Here is a 21,159-nt window from a genome sequence, read left to right on the forward strand (position 1 = left end):
TACATTCCAATGAGGTTCCTGACGCTCAGCTGAGCAGGGGAACGTCACCCAACCTCAGCCCCTATACGAAGCATGACAAAGGGAATTAGCGTCACTTTGGAGGCGACTGAAAGGGAGTCAGTAAAAAGCAAACACTAAACAATAGTAATCCACTTACCTCTCCTGCCCCCTTCGTTCCCAGGTAGTGTTTGTGCTGACCGGGGACTGCGGGGATCGCTCTCAGCCCGGCTACAGGGCATACGAGGAGATCGCTGCCACCTCGTCTGGACAAATCTTTCACCTGGACAAGCAGCAGGTCAACGAGGTGAGAGTGTGAATGTAAACCTCAGTTGTATATATGAATAGGAAATGTGTTAGATTTCCTGTTAATGGAGAAGAGTAAAAGCAGAGCGACAAAAAACCCTACTTGACCCACTGATGTAATAACAGCCATTATATTTAGTGTAAGCAAACGATTCCAGTGCTGATATTAAACTTCCCGGTCATATGATATGGGCGAGTGATTCTTTAATATCGGAAGCAGCATGTAACAGAAGCCCTGTCTCAGAAGCCAAAGACAGCGGGGCTCACTTCCCAGGCAGACGTAAAAGAAGCCAGAGTTTCCTCTGGAAGAGACACTGGTATCCCGCATGTCAACACAGGAGATGGCTGGGCAGCGCTGAACTGGAGCCAGCAGCTCTGTACACTGGTGGCCCACTGAACCCGTGAACTCAGATGTGTTTGTGTGTGCGTGTGGGTCTGTTTCCTGTCAAGTCATGCATACATGCAGCTAAACATACAGCGGCTGTGTGTGGGGCAGCTCGGTTCATTATCACTCCATAATCCTGCCAGCTGTTTAAGGAGTGTTTGAATGTCATTTTTGTGCTGTAGAGACCAAATTCAGTCTAACCCACACACCTCAACCCCAGATGGCTTTGTGCTGAAGTTACCTAAAGTAGTTCCACATATTCTGTGTGTATGGTTACATGTCAACATGTGCATACGTATGAACAGCTTTTTTCTTGGATTTACATTGAATTACTGTCAGTCATGGTTTTGGACCGGTATGATGATAGCACTTGGGTGGCATGCTTTTACCAAATTAATGCAAATCCTTTAATCCTCAAAAACCTCAGAAGTAGTATAAATCTAACCAAAATATTCTCCCTTAGTAGTAGTTTAATAAAGTGCAGCCAAATGAAATATACAAAGTCTTTTTGTGGTCTCCAGAGAGAGTGGGGAGAGAAAACAGACTGCTTATTTTACTCTCTAATCCCAGGATGTGATCTGTCATGGCTTCCCTCCTTCCAACACAGCTGCCCAGTGGAACTGGCTCCAGGTCCTCACACAACAGCTCATTGTTAGCACTTCGTAACAACACGCTTTACACTTTTTCATTTTGACTGGTTATGATCAGTGAGAAAATTTTCTAACAGAGAGCGAGAAAATCACACTAATTCCGTGTTAGACTTGGACCATAATGAGTTCTATTAATGCCACTCTTTGTCACCAGTAGCCTGAAGAACTGATCAGAAATGTGAGCTGCAGGGGTTTCAAAGATGTAATGAAGATGCTGTTTTGCACTGATGGATCTAGTGTTGCAAGCTGTATTTAAAAATGTACGTATTCTCAGAGACGACATTCATAGGCTTCCTGAAGAGTGGTTCAGAAGCTTAGTGTGGTGGAGCAATCCATTGCAATTTTGGCAGCGCCTGACTCTGCCTAACTCCAGGCTAATCCAAAAATGAGCAAAGCGGTGGAGTGTGAGTGGAGCTGAGGCAGGAGATGCACTCATCTCTGGGCCATGGACTGTCCTGTGATGGCACCAAGCTGTCAGTCAAAGCAGCCATGCTCGTAATTATGCATAACTTTAAGCCTCAATACAATTTAAATGGGTGAGTTATACAGAAAATGCACCCCAATTCAATTTTCATAAACAGGTAAATTAGCTATACAGACCAAAACCAGATTGTAAACATGTTTATTTTAGCTGTAAAGTTGGTCATTTTAACTTGGGAGTCTGCGGGGATTTACTCTTGATTTGAGTCAGCCTCAAGTGGCCACTCAAGGAGCTGCAGTTTTTGGCACTCATGCTGACTTCTATCGGACTTAACATTTTTTTCACCATTAGTTATTAACTGGACAATTACAAAATGCATTTGTTTACTGTTTCTTCTGTAAAACACAAGAAAACACTGAACAATGCCTGGGAATGACGGTGAAAAAAATTCTGCAAGTGATTAGGTGAGATCAAAAATCCAAATATATTAGTTCTATGATAATGTAAGAAAAAAAGAATTCATGACCATTAAACTTTATTACTTTCTGTGTGAAAATTGTCTTCAAGTACTATTAAAATCTATTTTAAAAAGCTGCTCTCAACTGACTAACCAATTAATTAGAGGTGGAAGAAGCATTCATAAATTGTATTTAGTGAATGTAGCAAAACCACTATGTAGAAATACTCTTACACAAAGGAAAGTTTGCAAAGTAACTAAAGTTATAAAATAAATATTGTGTACTTGAGGTATAAAGTAGTGAACATTTTAAAGTTCAAGTGAAATACAAGTAACTCAAAACTGTACTTAAGTAAATGTTCTTATTTATTCTCCACCACTGCGATTAATAGATCAGTCTTTGTAGATTTTGTAGGATCTGGCTGGTTGTTGTGTATTTCTACTTTGCAAGGTGCGCTCAACTCAAGTGCCTGGAGGAGTCATTTATAACATTGCCCTTATGGTTTCCTCATTATGTGGCATTATGCGGTAGGGAGTTAAGGGGGTGGTAATGGTTGTCAGGCATAAAATGAAACTCAGGTAACATTTATCCTCAGTCGCCCTCCTGAGTGCGCTAAACAAATGCATTGCATATAGTGTAGCTCCCTCCCTGAAATACAGGCCACTATGACAGGCAGAACCTCTGTGTGTTGAAACTCCCACTGAGAAGAAGCAGGGGGTCCACCTGGGACTGGTTCACTCTAATAACCTTGATTTGTAGCGGGATATCTTCCAGAAAATGTCGGTGGTTGCGGTATTTAAACCTGGGTAAAGACTAAACTGACCCCCGCCCACTGCGAGGTCTGGAGTCAAGCTGTTCTGATTAACCACTACATGGTCACGTTTTCCTTGTTCAGGTAGCGTACCTGGACCAGTGAGGGGAACACAGCATCAGGCCTGCCTTAGCTAACGCTTCTTCTCTGGCCCATCTGTCATGCTTCTATGAATAGCAGTGGGGGGGGGGTCCTTCCTGTAACAGCCCTGTAAGCCTGTTCAACGCTGAGACATGCTGGATGAGGTTTCACAGGACTTAAGATCCTCCGCATTCCCAGTGGTTGAGCCTGGGAGTGGCTGCAGAACTCAGCATGTTTCTCCAGACCCAAAGTGGCCCGGACAGCCAGTTGACCCATCTCTGTGCTCCACTTCCTTTTATCTGAGCTCCGAGAGCAGACTAATGCCTACTTTTCTCTGCTCTCTTGCATAAGACATAGACACTATCCTGGGGCAGATGTAGGTCACTTCTTAGCAGTTTCCTGCCCTGCTGGTGATGGCTGCACATGTGGCAGACATTACAGCTGTTTCCAGTTGTAAAACGGCGAGAGGAACCAGCTGCTGTCAGCACCCAGCGGACCTGATAGACAAAAAAGTGGAGTCCTGATAATTAAATTATCAAAGGCTTTCCTTGTTTCGATTTTTGCAAATGTGTTGCCGTTGGCTCCGTCTCCAAAGAGCCTACTGAAGAGATGTTTTCAGTTTGTTTCATTGCAGGCGCAGCTCGACTATAATGTCTCTCTATATGGGGTCAAAAACAATACTAGACAGCAGTTGCTTGTTAAGCATTTGGAAGATGGAAGAGATTTAGTCTGTTGTGGAACTGAAATGAGGCTGTGAAATGTCAGTGGGTTATGCTGCTTCTGTTTTCATTTTGGAGAAAACAAAGGGAAAACTGTACTTCTAATCAACAGCAGTGATACCCTGAGGGTCAGACACCTGTCAAAACTGAAGTTCAATACCATCCAATCTTTCTTTGGGGAATCACTGAGGGACATTTAAGTCTAAGTAATGGCTGGTTTTCCATTAAATGTAATCAACCTGTCCACCGTTATTTCAGCCTTTGGGTAATCTCTGCTTGGAGTGGTGGAATGACTCAGAAGTGAGTCTCCTCCAATCCTAATGTGTCACTGGCTGACCTCATCTGGCTTCTTGGGCTTAACCTGTTCTGAAGAAAAGTGGGTAACAGCCATTTCTGTCTTTCCTGTTAGTCTGGCTGATACCAGAGAACATACCATTTATGGTTATTTCTAAAACATAGGTAACTACCCTCCCTCCTCCCACACCCCCATCCCTCTACATCCACCCCTGCTTTCTGTTCTTAGGAACAAGCTTTATGATTCATGAAAGCTGTGATTCAGGAGAGGGACTACTGCCTGACAGACTTCCACTGTGAGAGATGCTCTTCTGGGAATACATGCTTGAGAGTGCAGAAAACTGTATGTTATCAGTTTGACAGCTGAGCTGCTTCACTTTTCCTTTGTTTAGGCAAAATCCCTCTGAGGAATACTTTTGCGATGAAAGAATAGTCCGAAGACATAGAGCAGAGAAGGGAGAGAGTTTTAGTGGAAAGGCCACAGTTGTGTCCTTCCTGTCCCCATCTTGTCTTTCTAAGTTGGGAGGAGATCTCTGACAGTTTGCGTGATGAATGCATCTCTTCTAGCGTGACATGTTTCTAGATTGTGCTTCTGCAATGCTGTTTTTTTTTTTCTCCTGCTAGGTTTTGAAGTGGGTAGAGGAGACGGTTCAGGCCATGAAGGTCCACCTGCTGTCATCCAACCATGACGGTGCCCAGGAAAACAAATGGGAAGTGCCCTTTGACCCCAGCCTCAGAGAGGTCACCGTGTCGCTCAGTGGACCAGCACCACAGATCGAGCTCAGCGATCCCTTCGGTAGACAACAGACTGTTCCCCTCTATTCTTATCAATTCACGGCACTATCGGTGCCTCCAAAAAAGGTCAGACATGTTTTGCATTGAAACTAATCTGGGTTTTTGTCTCCTTCTCCAAGGTCGTATTGTCGGTGTAGAGCAGGGCCTCAAAGAGCTGTTGAATATTCCCAATTCTGCTCGTGTCATCAACCTCAAGTTTCCCAGACCTGGAGCCTGGAAACTGAAGGTGCTCCTCTAAAGAATAATCCCTAAATAAGTTGCTCTGAGTGTTTTGTGATAATGAGCTAATTCAGAAGTACTGTTTTCTTTCTGAAGGTAAGCTGCAGTGGGCGTCATACGCTGAGGGTTACAGGCGTCAGCAATCTAGACTTCCGGGCCGGTTTCTCTAGTGTACCTGTTTCAGAGTTCAACCACACTAGAGAGAGACCAATAAAAGGTGCCCGACATGCTTCTGTTAGCCTCTTGAGTCTTATTTGACGGGGAACATGTGCAGAAGTTGACTTCATTACAATCTTTTTTTTGGTCTCCCAGGACTTCCCTCCCATGTTTTGCTAAAATGCACGGGCCTGAAGCCCCCCGGTCAACTGAGCCATGTGGAGCTCATGTCAGGCTCAGGCCGCTCTTTGCGTACCATCCCCGTACCTTTGCCTTCAGACTTCGGACAACAAGGGCTGTGGAGTCTCCCGGAGTTCCGTACCCCTCCCCAAAGCTTCTTCATCAAAGTAACAGGCAAAGACGAGGAGGGCTACCGCTTTCAGAGGCTGTCCAGTGTCTCCTTCACCAACATCGTTCCAGGCAAGAACACCGCCTCACCTTCCTTCAGACATATCTCACTAAAGCCAGTCTACTGTGTCTCTCATACCCCATCCATCTCTCTGGTGACCTTTAACCTTTGTTTCCTCCCTTGTGTAGATCCCCCAGCTGTGAGCATGCCTGATGTGGTGAAGGGCTTTTATATGCAGCCAACTGTGATTGCCTGTTCAGTGCAGAGTGACATTCCCTATAGGCTAAAATTCACCAGAAGTGGGATCACACTGGGAGAGGAGAAGCTCTTTCAGTGAGTCTTTCCTCCATTTATTCAGCACTCTGTTACATTTGGCTGACTTTTCTTCAGATTCCTACAGATGCTGCAGCTTCACCTGCTTTGAAATCATTAATTAAGTCATTCACTACTTTTACAGATGAGCTCATCTGTAAAGCATTAGTGCAGCCTGACTCCTGCATTTTATTGGCTCATCTGGTAGGAAACGGGTACACATAGTCTATTTTGTGAACATTACATATTTGATTGTGTCATCTTGAAAAATCAGCAAAGCACCTATTCTTTCTTGGTGTGGATGCTCTGCTTTGAATTATGTTCATGAAGTGAAGCTGACTTTTGGTGTAAACTATTCCCAGACAGTGTGTGCCAGAGATACTAATTGAACGTGATGTAAAGTAGGATTTTGTCAAACTCCAGCCGGCGAACCAAATGTGTCTCTGTGTCAGGAATTCTGCCATAGCATCTTGGGAGATCTCTAAGGCTTCGGCTGAGGATGAAGGTCTGTATGAGTGCATAGCGCAGAGCAGTGCAGGACAGGGACGGGCCTTAACACAGTTAACTGTTAGAGGTATGTCACACACACACAACAAGCACACACACACACACACACACCTCCTCAGCTGTTTTGCATGCATGTGTTGTAGTCATAGCAAAGCTTTTAAATAATCTCCGGACATTTTTTTTAATCTGTACTTCTTGTCTAAAACATAAACCAGATGCAAACCATGCCAGCATAAACATTTGTTTTACAAAGTAAACTAATCTGCGGTTTGTTCACCGCTGATAACACCGGTTTGATGTTTTGCTTGTGTTTCCACTAAAACAGAACCTCCTCCAGTCTTGAAGCCTGCAGTAAATGTGACTTCCTCGGTGGGAGGCGAGGCCGTGTTGTCCTGCCAGGTGGAGGGCTCCATGCGCCACAACTTGACCTGGCATCGAGCGGGTCGGACCATCAGGGCTCGCGCAGGGAGGGTGAAGGTGCTGCCCAACTCGTCCCTGCAGATCAGCGCAGTGCGGACTCAGGATGCTGGAGAGTACCACTGTGTGGCCACCAACGCCCACGGAGACAGCAGAATCAAAGTGTGGCTTCTGGTCCCAGGTACGGTAGGAAGATACCCTGCAGGTCATCTGCTTAAACACTTAACACACCGGGGCCTCACGGCTCCTCTCAGGCCCCCGTCATCTGGTTTCCATTATTGACTTAACTTCCTCGCAGTCAGATTGAGCCACTCTTCCACAGAAAGATTTCTCATCAGCTAAAACTGATGCATGTTGAAAAGTGTGGCTTCGATTGCGAGCGTGCACGCAGATGTTTGCAATGAACTTCGAAAACAGCCAAATAAATGTGAGATCTGTCTTCACTAAGATCCCCCAGTCGTGTTAGACATGGAGTGCTTGGTAATTACATTGTAGCCCACAGCACTGAATTTACTGCTGTTAAACTTGTGATTGGGAAGTTATAAATGACATCATGGAGCCATGACAAGGCTCTGACTCATCGTCAGCTTTTTTGCACGTGTGACTCCAATTCCAGAGGCTCCTTCTGTGGTAGTTCACCCTCCAACCCAGGCTTTCTCCCGCGGGGATGAGATCCGCCTGGTCTGCTCGGCGTCCGGCTCCCCTCCTCCCAAACTCTTCTGGAGCCATGGAAACATGCTCCTAACTAATCGGCCGAGGTAAGAGAACTCTCAGCCCACTCAGCACCTCCGGCACAGAGGACTGAGACAGTCGTTACATTCCACTTCAACCACATGCATGAATGCCACATCTTGTTTGCGTTGCTTTGGAAATTTACATCTATTGATATAAACTCCTTTTTTTCCAAACCGCAAGTTTTTTATATGTCCACATAACGTACACATTCAAAGAAATATGTCTCTCATGATATCCAACAACAGCAGAGAGATTTAGAGATACATTTCGATTTTACATCTGCAGTTGTAATCATAAAGTGTCAACAAATATGAATTCTGTCAAACGTATGTTACAGATTAAATGTAAACCAGTATGGAGTTCTGGCTATTAGAGGGGCCCTACCAGAGGATGCTGGGAACTACACTTGTCAGGCCACCAATGAGGCTGGAACTGCCTCTCAATCTGTATCACTCACTTATGCAGGTAAGTAAGACATGTTGTTGTTGGAATTACCCTTTTACTGTTTGGAGTCTCATTCATGGTTTTGACGCAATACATTTTTTTCATCTGAGTTGTTGACTGTTGCTCAGGCGCATTTACTTTGATTCAGTCCAGCTTTGAAGCAAGTGAAGCCACAAACTGCTTTTTCTCACATAATACAATATTTCTTTCCTTGTTTTGTGAGTGCTGACAGTTGTAGGCCTTAAGTTTCAGTCATGGCTGTCAGTTAGTGGTTGACAGAAACCTTAATGCTGATGGACTGTGGCAGCTTCTTCCTGGGGCGCGCTGATATTATACACACTTTTGCCTGTGAATGTCATTTTTAACAACATTCATCTGTCAAAGCGCTGAGAGTTTTGTGAGATAGATCATTTTTTGCTTTCAGCTCAGCCTCAGGTTCTTCTGTAGCTTTTGCTGCTTTAAGCCAATCTTCCATTTCTGTTATTTCTACATATAGTTTGGCGATAGAATGAAAATCCCTACTAATTTAAACCACATCTTGCTGTTTTTTTTTTCCTCCAGAGGTGCCAAGAATAACAGTAGTACAGCAGGTTGTGATTGTATCTGTTGGTGGAGATGCAACGCTGCAGTGTGAAGCCACAGGCGTTCCTTCTCCCCTCGTCCACTGGTTCAAAGGTAAGCTAAGGCCACATACAGTGGGTATATTAAAAAGACATGAGCAATTGTCTTTGTTATAGATCTACAGGGTTATTTTGTTGTGTTTCCAGGTGAGCTTGAGGTGGGCTCTGCTCCTTTTGTTGAGCAGGATGTCCACCGTGGCACCCTGCACATCCGAGGGGTGCAGGAGATCGATGCTGGTCAGTACAGCTGCGTGGCGAGCAGCTCAGCAGGAACCTCAGCTGGCACCGTCAGCCTGGAGGTTGGAGGTGAGACCACTCTTCAGAGTTCCACAAAACAAAAACTTTTCTCTCGATTTTGCTAAAAAAAAACCCCAACATTTTGTACCCCTCGTCCCTCCACAGCGGGTCCATTGTTCTCCGAGGCGCCGGCTGACGTGACCTCCAACGTGGGGGAGAACATCACCCTCCCCTGCGTCGCCCGAGGTTCCCCACAGCCTGCAGTGAGTTGGCGCAGACAGGATGGCAGACAGATTCTTCCAAGGACAGACAGCCACAGCAGGACAATGCAGCTGGAGAACGGACACCTTCTAATCCAGAGTGAGTTATCCCTGACACAGAATCACAGCAGAGGGCTTTGGGCTGCAGCGCCGCCTAATACAGCTTCACGGCTTCCTTTCACTGACTGGCGTGACTCAAATTTTCTAAGCAAGTATATATAGATGAGGTGCAGCCTTTCATATCAAATTCAGCCAACATTTTCTTAAGAGAGGGGAGCAACAGGATGTCATTACCACTGGTAAAGTTACAGTGACAGATACCTCTCAAGCGCTACTTCTGCTCTGTGAACTGACTTACCTAAAAATGCACTACATCACTGTCATGCTCTGATTCATTCTGTAAGAGTAAATGCCTCTTTTGGTGAGTCTCCACATCGGGACACAGGGGGATTTTTGAAAGTTTTGAACTCTGGAGACGTTACAGTCTGAAATATGACTAATCTTTACCATTCACTGTAATCCTTTGCCCTCCTGAGACTAAATGTTTATAGCATGTAACATAATATTGGAGAGGAACTGACATATTTGCATGAGCTGCTTCTGTCACTGTTTCCATTTGTGGCTGCCGTATGACCTAATTAGTTCAGTCTGCTGCACATAGCTTTATTTTGTACCTGCTGTTGTTTTGCTCAGTGTCTCTGTTCATATTCTGCGACAAACAAACTCCAGCATCTCTCACCATCCTGCTCCTCACTTTTTTTACTTTAATGTTTCCTGTCATCACTCATTTTCACACCGGCCTGACTATCTGAACGTAAGAATTGAATTATACGTTGATGTTCCAACATGTGATCTCCAGGGAATTTCCTGGGGGGGACATGTGTGTCAGCCTCCTGGCAGCTGAGCCAAACCCATTAATCCCGTTGTTTTCTATTTCTGGCTCCTAATTACTGCGCAGTCAAACCAATAATACCACTTGTTATTGAGCAGAGGTCTTATCTGTTATTAGCATGGACTTATTTTTCTCGACAAACTGTTTTCTTTCTTAGCAGAGATGATTCTTAGAAATGCTGTTTGTCTAAGACGTCCAGAGGGTGATGTGTTTCTAATGATGTGTGTTTGACTGTAGGTATCTGGCTGGATGATGAGGGAATATATATCTGTGAGGCCAAGAACCAGTTTGGAACCATCAAAACTGAGGCCACAGTTAGTGTCACCGGACTGGGTAGGCTTGTCTTGGCTCTTTTTGGGATCCAATATGTGTATTCTACAATAGTAGAAACTCCAAATCCAAATGAAATACCTGAACATTTTCCCTTTATTGTTTCATATTTGTCTTCACACGTTGTTTTCCCGCAGAGCCCCCTCTTTTGGCCCAACCTGCCCCAATCATCACCACTGGTGTCGGTCAGTCTCTCAGTATTCCATGCATGCTCTTGGATGGAATACCTCTCCCAGAAAGACACTGGTCCCAAAATGGAAAACCTGTAAGCCTGGCGAGTATTCCACGAAAACACATCTCTCATATCAATTGTACATGTATTCCTATGTTACATGACTGAATATTTTTTATTTGCACAGCTTCAGCTGAAGAGGAGGATGTTCTTGAGGAGCGATGGCAGTTTGTACATTGAAAGAACCGTCCCAGAAGACAGCGGGACGTATGTCTGCACTGCAGTGAATGTAGCAGGCTCCATGAACATCACAGTCAGCCTGGAGGTCCACGGTAGGAGAGCATAGGAATAGTCAGAAGACTTATTTCTTGCCAAGAGTTACATGAGAAAATCAACACTCATATTAACTGTGAAGCTAGAGCCAGGAGACAATTAAGTAGCTCAGAATGATGATTGGAAACAGCAGGGAACAGATAGCTTGGATCAGTCCAAAGGTAAATTGCAGATACTTCAGGAAGTCAATGGCTCAGCAAATAATTGTAGTAGATAAACCCGTGATAAATCACAAATTGTGGGTGCAGTTTCAGTTCAGAGTTCAGTCTCTTGAACTTTTGATACACCCCCATCTGTGTGCTCAACCATCACAATGCATCACATTAACTACAATGAGCCAGACAAGCCATTTCTTCATGCTTCCAGTCTTCTCCTGGCTCCAACTTCACATCTAGCTTACTGTAATAGAACTGATGTCAATCTTCTAATCTCAACAAGAGAGCCTATAAGTCTATTTCCCAAAATGTCACAGAATCTCTTCAAGTAGTTGAATACAGTTTCTCAGTGCTCAAGACACTGGCAGGATCGGACCACAGACTACAGCCAACAATGTGCTGACTAAGCCTGGAAAACAAAGATATGTCAATGAGGTGACCACCTGCTGTCATCATAGTGAGAGGGTTCATTTACTGCATGCTTTGATGAATGGGGTCATTTTGTTCATGGGCACGTAATGACAGACAGGCCAGATTACGGTTCATCATCAGTTTGTAATGAAGAAATGCCTCAAACGCTGATACAGCTGGCTGGCTAAGGCCAGTGATAATGCTGTGGGGCCGTTTCTTCACGGTCAGCCAGACAGCTGTGTTTTATGGCCCACTTCTCCCACAGTGCCCCCAGAGATCAACGCGGGCCCGTACCACTACATAGCCAACGAGGGCGTAGCCATCACACTGTCATGTGAGGCCAGCGGAGTTCCCAGGCCAGATGTTGTCTGGTCCAAGGTAGGATGTCACACACACACACACACACACACACACACACACATACACACACACACAATGCAAAGCTGCTCTCCTTAATGATCACTTTGGCTGCATCCCATAAACTCAAGCATGACTAATTGGCTCGGTCTAATTCCCATAGCATCATCTAGCGAGGGTCACATTTGGCATCTATTTAGCTTTAGATTAATCATCATTAATACTGTGGAGATAGTTGTTGAAATCATAGCTAGATCAAGCTGGTTACAGTCAAACAAACAAATCAGTGGGTTATTGTTGTGATAGTGATGATGAAGACATCTTTTGATAATGCATTCTTTAAGTTTTTATTTCCTTAACTTAAGTCACATCCCTAAGAAGTATCCATTATTGAAAAGGTTTTCACTTAACATTTCATTTTACACAAACCTCTGCAGCACTTAAAATCACCTTCACTTCCCTTTGATTAAATTTACGAGTAAAATTATTGTACTTATTCTCCCATTAGCATATTTAAACTGTGCTTTCCTCTGACCTTTTCTTTGATTTGCTTTAAAACACCACCAACAATAATAATTTCCGCTGCAATCAAGGCTTGATTAACCTGACCAGGGAGGATGTAACCATGGCAACTTTACCATATTGCCTCTTCGCGGTGAGAAATCATTAAGTACTTTATTGCACGTTGGAAATCTATTTAAAACGTGCCCCTCATCAACTTCCAGCACAGCACTTCATCATGTCACAAGGAAGAAAACTTAAAGATTGTGTACATCCTTGCTGAACCAGCTGTCAGCCAACATGCTCTATTCACCCAAAATGCAAAGCATGAACTTTATCATCAGATGTTATCACTGCATGTGTCAAATGATCAACCAGTGAAATCCAACGTAAATCCAAGCAGTTGATATCTTAAATGGTAATTTATAGAAGCAAGGGATTTAGCAACTGCAGTCATTAAAAGCAGTGTGTTCCGCTTTTCCTCGCAGAAATAACGAGACAAAAACATGCCAGAGTAAACAGCATTACATAGTCTGCATCACTGAGTGGGGTCAACATGCTGATTGTTTCCTACATATTGCTGAAGTGAGCTAAATCTGTCTTCCTTGCTTTCCCCCCAACATTTGCAGAGTGGTACTCCAGAGTCAAGTAAATTTATTTTCATGTCAGATAAAAGTGAATCTGTAAAAGCAATTTTGTGTTCAAAGCAAGTACAAGTGGAGCAGGCTGCATTCTTGTGTGTGCATATTGTGGACAGAGAGAAATTCAAGGGGGTGGTCTGTAATTACATTAGACATCAAAGGTTGGGTTGTAAACCTTAAACTAAGCCGTGCGGATGGCTTTTACAGTATATTCTGTCTGGTCTTATGTCCCTGCCATTCTTCCAGGGCAGGCAGCCTCTGCCCAGGGACCGCCCCTCCCTTCAGTCTGCCTCCGACGGATACCTCCACATTCCCCACCCCACTGCTGACGATGCAGGCATCTACATCTGCACTGCCACCAGTCCTGTGGGCTACGCCAGCCGAGAAATCCAGCTCAGTGTCAACAGTAAGGCGAATAAATGTTTGACAACAGTCACCCAACCGCAGCGGTGTTTGATGTAACACCGTCTGAGATCTGTCTGCAGATGATATTCACAATCAAACAATGTCCTATTTAGAGATGCAGGACAGGTTTCTTACTAATTCCCCCCCTCCTTTTCCCCAAAGCCATGCCAAAGATAATGGGTGTGAGTGGCCATGACAACACAGTAAAGATGGCTGCAGAGGTGGGAGCAGAGGTTGTTCTGCCATGTGAGGCCCAGGGAAGTCCTTCTCCTCTGGTCACATGGAGCAGAAACGGGCATCCCATCCCCCCCGTCACAGCTGGGTAAGTGGAAGTCTTACCTCACTCTGGCAAGCTTGCTGTGAAATTAATGATCGAGTGACAAAAGACAAAAGTTCTCACCATACCTCACTGACTTCACAAACATCTGACTCAGCTTTTACAAGGGACTCTGGCTGAAGCTGGCTGCCATTCAAAGCTGCTGCTAATGCTGGCCGTTCATTTGGAGATGCCTTTTGAAGGGCAGAGGCAGCAGCAGTCTGCCGGAGGAGGCTGTGTGCGGGCTTCGCCAGTTTGGCTAAAGTGAAGAGGAACATCTGGTGTCGCACGGTTCCCGATGCCGGGCTTTCATGTGTGGTCAGTCTGGGTGCAGACAGGCTGGCTGACTGGAGGCACAGACTGGACAGATGACAGATAGACTCTCCAGGCCAGACACCCGATCGAATGGTTTAGGGTAGATAGAGGAATGACAGAGGGGGCTGAAAAGCTGTGGTGACTCAGATACAGTATGACTTGTGTGGGGCCAGGAAGAAGGAAACAGTGGGGGTGGCGAGGGGGGAGTGCCAGGACGAGGGGAGGAAAACGAACTGACAGAGGAAGAGATACTGGCCCTGTCTGCCTGATGTTCAGATTCCCTGGGGTGCTGCAGCAGTAAAACAACTTGCTGACTCTTTACTAGTCCTGTCTGATGAGAATAACACATCTCTGTGAACAACCCCCACATCAGGCCATGCTTTGCATATGCAGGACCTGTGGAAACAAGCGACCCGTGTAAAGGGAGATTCATTCTCTCCAGCCACACTCTGTGGGTCAGAGGAAATGACCGGGGGGGTGCTGATTGTTGAAACAACTTAAATCAGTGGGCGGTAAGATATCTTCCATATCCATTCAGCCTAGCAGTAGCGAAAAGGCAGGAGAGATATTCAACACTGGGTCAGTGGATTTGTTCATTCCAGACCTAATCCTGATGAGGCCAATTTGTCCCAGTTAGTCTTTGAGCCAGACTGTGTGCACAGATGACTTGACACCAATGTGGGGAGTGATGGATGAGCGAGAGGGGTGGCTTATGCCTTGTGTGTTTGTGTTCAGTCTTTACCGTAGGGCTGCCGTGCAGCACTGCTGCAGTCTGAGCACAGATTGACCACTGCAGGGGCACAGATTCTGTTCTAATGTTGGATGTTGCTGCCTCTCCTGCTGGAGGAGGTAGAGGAGTGACATTACACCATATGCACAGCTGAAATAGAGAGCTCTTTGTGCTCCCAGCTCGTTTCCACTTACACGAACATGTTATTGTTAGAATTCAGTTGCTTAGCAGACACACTTATCTAAGATAAATCACAGAGGTGTGTTTACATTTCTGTATATTATGTTCTTATACAGCTGGATAGCCTCTGGTGCAGTTCAGGTTACCGCACACTCCTTTAAAGTTGCTGTCCTACATTTAACTACTTTAACCTACATTTAACTGCTGCTGTTGTTTTTGCTACAAAGCGTGTTTTTGAAGTAGAGATTAGTGTATTTGATCGCCACCATCTGTCTGCAACAAACTTCTTTAAAACAAATCATTTGGCAGAAACTTTGTTTCCATGTAGTTGTTCTCAGAAGAACCAAACATTGATTATGTTGACCCACATGACTTTACATTCAACCCCACCCTCAAACCAACCTTTTGGTTTTCAAATTATCCGTATTTCCGCCCCTTAATAATAAACACACAGTAGTTGCTGCACGCACTGTGGTTCCCAACAGGACAACAAGCATTGATCTTTCTGAACTTCTGACCTTTCCCACAGTGATATCATCGGGTCCAACTTTGCTCTCCCTTTTACGCTGTAATTAACCCAGACAATTGTAATTGTGAAAGTAACAAGTCACCGGGGAGATTACTGGGCCCTGGCAGAGGTCCAGACTCCACTTAGTGCCTTTTTGCTCATAGCTGTCAGCCCTCGCAGATCCACTTTTCTTCAGAGCAACAAAACAATGCAATTACACAGACAAAACCAACCGCTTGACAATATAATTCAACTAATGTATTCCTCTCACATTCTCTCCTGCTTGTTCTGTATTCAGACCTCAGCAAGTCACATTTCAAGTGAAGACAATAAAATATAAAAAGACATCACAGCTCAGTGTCCCAGGCTTTTGCATCTCGAAATTTGTCTTCAGACTCAGAATTACTGGCGCTAATCTGAAAACACATTAACAACAGTATACAGAACTGGATGCCCAGTACTATGAACAGCAGAACATCAGGCATCCTTTATTGATATTTGACAGTGACACAGTTTTCACACTGAATTTAAAATCAAACTATTCAGATGCAATGAAAGTGTAAACTTTCAGCTTCAATTTAAAAGACTGAGCAAAAAAAAATTATATACCCCTATTATCCCCTGTCTTCAAGCGCTCAGTTATAAATAAAATATTCATTTTTTAAAACGTTATCAAGAATACTTTGCAGGCAGTGGTTGCCCAGAGTCTGGAACCCATTAATATCACCAAGTAATTATTTTTATCCTTTGTGTTGCTTTGGTAAACCCTTGTTCGTAGGTCTTTCTGCCTTCAGTTTTGTCTTCAGCAAGTGAAACGCCTGCTCAGCTGAGTGGAGATCAGGTGACTGATTCAACCATTGCAGAACATTGTGTTTCTTTTCCTTCAAAAATTCCTGATTTGCTTTGCAGTATGTTTTGGATCATTATCCATCTGTACTGTGAAGCGCTGTTCAATCAGCTTTACTGCATTTGGCTGAATCCAAGCAGACAGTGTATCTCTGTACTCTTCAGAAATCATCTGACTTCCTCAGTCTTCTGCCACTTCATCAATAAACACCAGTGACCCAGTGCTACTGGGACCCTTGTTGTCACGTTGCCTCTACTATTTTACAAATGATGTTGTGTGCTTTGGATCATGAGCATTCCAAAGCCTTCTTGATGCATTTTTCTTGCCGTCATTCTGGTAAAGGTTGATCTTATTTTCATCTGTCTAAGGAATGCTGTTTCAAAACTGGTCTGGATTTCTTTTTTTAAAGATGTTTTTGTCTAATTCTCCTTTCTGTTTGTTTGAAAGTGGTTTGCACCTTGTGGTGAACCCTCTGTGTTTGTCCTTGTGAAGTCTTCTCTTTATGGTAGACTTGGGTAATGATATGTCACCACCTGGAGAGGGTTCTTGGTTGGATGTTCTTAAGGGTTTTTCTTTATAATACAAATGAGTGTGGCCTTCTGTGGATGTCCAAACCTTTTCTTTTACATTGCTGATCTCACCAGTGTATTTTTTTCCCCTCAGAATGTACCAAACTGTTGATTTGGCCACTCCTAATGTTCCCGCTGTCTGCAGTGGATTAGTTGTGTTTTTGCAGCCTGGGGATGGCCTGTTTCACTTTCACTTAGAGCTTCTTTTACTGCACGTTGCAGGGTCACAGCAACAGCTTCCAAATGCAAATGCCACACTTACCTGCTTAAGTGATGAAGAAATAACCGGGGAATGCTCTGCACCTGTTTGTCTAACAGCTTTTGAGTTAATTGTTCAATTACCTTTTGGCCACTCGATAAAACGGATTAAACTCTAAACGTTTCTTCCAATTTGGGTGTGAATCCCCTAAAATCAAATCTGAGGATCTGCACTTAAAGCCATATTTACTGTCGCTTTAATATGTTTTGGTAAACAAAACCTGAACCCGACCTCATATGCTGTATGTGTCAATGCTCCACAATGTATATAGACATCAGAGGAAAAAATACCACTTCATAACATGAACTGTCTAAAAGCACAGTGGCTGTAGATCTTCAGTGACTCATAAAGTACTGTGTTTTCTCCAACTCTTTGCCCTTGACCCCTAACCACTCCCCAGGTTCACTGTTTTGCCTTCAGGCTCTCTGAAGATCACTGATGTGCGCCTGATTGATAGTAAACTCTACACCTGCACTGCAGAAAACCCAGCAGGCAACGTGTCCCTAAGCTACAATTTGCACATTCAAGGTAACTCAGCAGGGCTTCATCAAGAAGTTGAACATCTTACAAACTTTAAAGCTTGTGTTTTCAAAATGCTCTCAAGTTAATGTATTCCACGTGAATACCTCACTTATGGTACATGTAAAATACATGACATCTGTATAGAAACAGGCATGTAGCTGAATAATACTGCACTGTATTTAGGATATTTGTTTTTGTTCTCAGCCAAGCCCAGGATTCAGCCAGCACCCTCCCTCCTGAAAGCCCTGATTGGCCAAACAGTGACTCTGCCTTGTGTGGTCCAGGGAGAGCCAAGGCCTGAGGTCAGCTGGTTTCACAACGGACTTCCTGTTGGGGTCAAGAACGTTACGCCCCTGAGGATCGGGCAGGTCGGCCTCGCTGACCAGGGCACCTACCAGTGTGTGGCCACGAACAGTGCTGGACAGGAGAGGTTGGAGATCAAGCTGGAAATTCTTGGTGAATATTTTGGGTTCAGTTCTTCAGACACAGTTAGTTCCCTTTGAAAAGCAGAAATGAACAAAACTCTGCAGTATACTTTATACAACATACGACAAATCATGCTTGCTGAAATAACAATTTTCTAACACTGGCCACATAAACATCTGTATACGCTGCTAGTGTCACTGTTTTATTCTCTAGAGGTGTGGTCCCTTACGGTTTAGTAGCTCCAGATGCCCTGATGACGTTGGACCACATCCGCAACTGAACATGTTAATAGTTGTTCCTGAGAACCACATGTGAAGGCAGAATGAAAACCTCTCTGTGTTAAAGAGAGATGTGATATAGTTTCTAAATAGGGATAAAGATGCGCATTCTCACAGTCTCCCCAGGAAAAGGTGTTGTATTTGAAAGTTCACATTAGAAGTGACAAAAATAGCTTTGAGAGTGACAAAATAAAGCTAGAGTGAGAAGTTCAAACCCTGGTTATATTCTTACCTCGGCATAGCTGAAAAATTGCAATGTCAACTTTGTCAGATTGTCTGCTTTGGTAAGTTACAGAAACGGTTGGATTTTCAACATATGTGGGTAGTGAGCACTTCTAAAGCTATTTGACAATCTGAAAAGAGGGGAGAGACAAATAATTGGTACAGCTTTATATGGAAACACAGTCTGTTGTGATATAATCAACACACTGCCACCAAATATCTATTTTTACTAAAACATGCAGGCGTCTAAACTGATTCCTACAAATGACTGCTTGTGTTGGGACTTATCAAATGAATGAGGGTAAAGTGAGCTGACGTTAACTAACCTGTAGTGAAAATGAAGAAACCCACTGGGACAAAAAGGTGGACAGTGATGTAAATCAGAGGGAATGAATTGAAACGGCACATGAAACTGAATAATGACACTACTAATGACAGCACATCATAGTAAGTGAATACATAGTCCTGCTTTTGGCCTTCTTAAGGGTATTTCTTTCTGCAGTTACACAGATATAATGAATTACTGTAGATAAGTGCCTTGCAATGTGTTGAGTTTTGCAGAATTTCTGTATCACAATACTATCATTATTGTGGGTAATGGGTCAAAGTGTCATAAGAGTATACGCTACTGTGTGATTCCCAACCCCTACTGACAAGCACTTCTGAAGGGAGAATATTATGGTCAGTTGTGCTAAATCAAACTATATTGTGATCAGAAATGGGGCACCTCATGGACCTAATCTCAGTCTCTTACTGTTCACATTATACATAAATAAATATTCTTCCTGCTCAGCACTTCAATATCCCATTTGTATCTATAAGCTGCTTGTTCCTGTCCATCTCAGGCTCCTAGTCACTCTTCAGTCTGTTCTTCATGTTTTCACAGTATTCCAACTGAATCAAGTCCTTGTTTTAAATGTGGACAAGACACAGTGTCTCTGTGTGTATGAACTTTGGCAGAACTGGTTTGCGCTTTTTAAATAGATTGCATCAAAAACTCCACTTGAGTTGGATTTTTTTTCATTCTCCTAGGATAAATTTAAAGCTTTGCCTGTGATATTTTTATGAGCCTTGTAATTACATTTATTAATTCTATTTTACACCCAGTTGTTGTTCGGCTGGCTGAAGATGCAGTGTTATTGTATTCTGACTGTTTATTTTTTTGATGTATCTTGAAAAAAATATCTTAATCTCAGTGAGACAATAAGAGGTCAGCATGGATGTGAATGTTAGAGGTTGGTGTAGGTACTCTGTGGCAGTCAGGGGCCTCTGATGACCAGAAAGCACATATCTTATACCCACTAAAGTTATTCCCTGAAGTTTTCTTCTTGCTTATTTATTTTCACACACTGAAACCTTAAAAACCCAGACTAATTCTCATTACACCTTTGATTTATTAGTTGCTGTTGCACTTTGAACTGGCACTCAAGATGTTTTCCTGTCCTCACAGACAGCCCGTCCTTTGCAGAACCTGGAGATGCCATCATGGAGAAAGTAGCGAACAGCAAGGTCATCATCCCTTGCCCTGCCGAAGGTACAAAATGATTCACAGCTGAGTCGACTTTGGAGCGATGGAAAAACTTTTTTCAGACTGTGACTAAAGTTTTCAGAGCCTAAAATGAATATGTCTTCTTTAAGGCTTGTGTCTGTGACATAACAAGCAAAAAGTCCCTTTCAATTGTGTGACAGAAATGTGTTTTTCTGTATTATCAAAGCAAAGTTTCACTGTCACCATAGACTTCCAGTTGTCAAAAATTGAGAAAAGAAATCCTTGCCATCTTAAAAGGTACAGCATCTTTTCACTGCAGCACCAGAGATACAATGTTGTCTATATATTCCCACATCTCTGTCTGAACGAGGCAGAATTCTGCAGGGATGTGGAGAAGTGGCTGTTTTATCAGAATACAGAGTGTTGGCATATGTCTGTGGATGCACTGATCGATACTTACTCTCAGACTGCCCGGCAAACAGGTATTGTTTGTGTGGAGCTGTGCCATGGTAACCAGCTCGGTGAGAGAAGGTGAGGACTGTGTCTAATGTAGAGCAACAGCTGGAACATCAGTCTGCCTGCTGCCTCAGTGAGCCACATCTGCTTTCCTCTGAGTCGGGGCCTGCTGGGAGAGGAATCCTAATTACAGGCTGCTGGCAGATACAGGACAGAGATTGTCTGAGGTGCACCGTGAAGCACAGGAAGAGGAAGATGAAGCCACACTAGCCCTCCTTCCACCCAAGTCGTACCAGCAGGCAGGCAGTACCAGGTCTCAGAGGGCCCATACAGAAAGGCATGATGCTCTTGACACCCAAGAGAGGCAGCCATCATCTGGAAACAAGGATCCCCTCATTGTTCCCTTGAGATCCGTTTCTATGAGGGAGATAAAACATGATTTCTGCCAGAAGGATATTATTAATTCACCAACAAGCACATTGCATTTGATAGAGGTAATTATATGAGAAACACATGGAAGGGATAATCCCTGACTTGGCTGGTCCCAGCAAATACATTTAAAGTCTGCTAATGAGATCTGTTAACATCTAAAACAGAACATCTGTATGCATTTCCTCCCAGCAATGAGATAATGAATTTGCTTCAGAGCTCCTTAACTGTAAACACGTGTTC

General features: G+C 43.8%; 1 protein-coding gene across 1 annotated transcript in view; it reads left to right on the plus strand.

Moving 5' to 3' along the window:
• Positions 1 to 21,159, plus strand: part of hmcn2 (hemicentin 2) — a 50,776-nt gene that overhangs the window by 4,203 nt on the left and 25,414 nt on the right. Inside the window, exons 4-25 of the mRNA XM_023293878.3 lie at positions 182 to 304; positions 4,747 to 4,918; positions 5,037 to 5,143; positions 5,233 to 5,353; positions 5,449 to 5,712; positions 5,830 to 5,974; positions 6,406 to 6,527; positions 6,786 to 7,058; positions 7,494 to 7,635; positions 7,950 to 8,077; positions 8,618 to 8,731; positions 8,824 to 8,982; positions 9,079 to 9,273; positions 10,303 to 10,398; positions 10,533 to 10,660; positions 10,755 to 10,899; positions 11,732 to 11,844; positions 13,212 to 13,371; positions 13,533 to 13,692; positions 17,495 to 17,622; positions 17,821 to 18,072; positions 19,993 to 20,076. Of these exons, the coding sequence (XP_023149646.2) occupies positions 182 to 304; positions 4,747 to 4,918; positions 5,037 to 5,143; positions 5,233 to 5,353; positions 5,449 to 5,712; positions 5,830 to 5,974; positions 6,406 to 6,527; positions 6,786 to 7,058; positions 7,494 to 7,635; positions 7,950 to 8,077; positions 8,618 to 8,731; positions 8,824 to 8,982; positions 9,079 to 9,273; positions 10,303 to 10,398; positions 10,533 to 10,660; positions 10,755 to 10,899; positions 11,732 to 11,844; positions 13,212 to 13,371; positions 13,533 to 13,692; positions 17,495 to 17,622; positions 17,821 to 18,072; positions 19,993 to 20,076 (3,331 nt within the window). The remainder of the gene's footprint in view (positions 1 to 181; positions 305 to 4,746; positions 4,919 to 5,036; positions 5,144 to 5,232; positions 5,354 to 5,448; positions 5,713 to 5,829; positions 5,975 to 6,405; positions 6,528 to 6,785; positions 7,059 to 7,493; positions 7,636 to 7,949; positions 8,078 to 8,617; positions 8,732 to 8,823; positions 8,983 to 9,078; positions 9,274 to 10,302; positions 10,399 to 10,532; positions 10,661 to 10,754; positions 10,900 to 11,731; positions 11,845 to 13,211; positions 13,372 to 13,532; positions 13,693 to 17,494; positions 17,623 to 17,820; positions 18,073 to 19,992; positions 20,077 to 21,159) is intronic.

Source organism: Amphiprion ocellaris, chromosome 6 (assembly GCF_022539595.1).
Source record: "Amphiprion ocellaris isolate individual 3 ecotype Okinawa chromosome 6, ASM2253959v1, whole genome shotgun sequence".
NCBI classification, from domain to species: Eukaryota; Metazoa; Chordata; class Actinopteri; family Pomacentridae; genus Amphiprion; species Amphiprion ocellaris.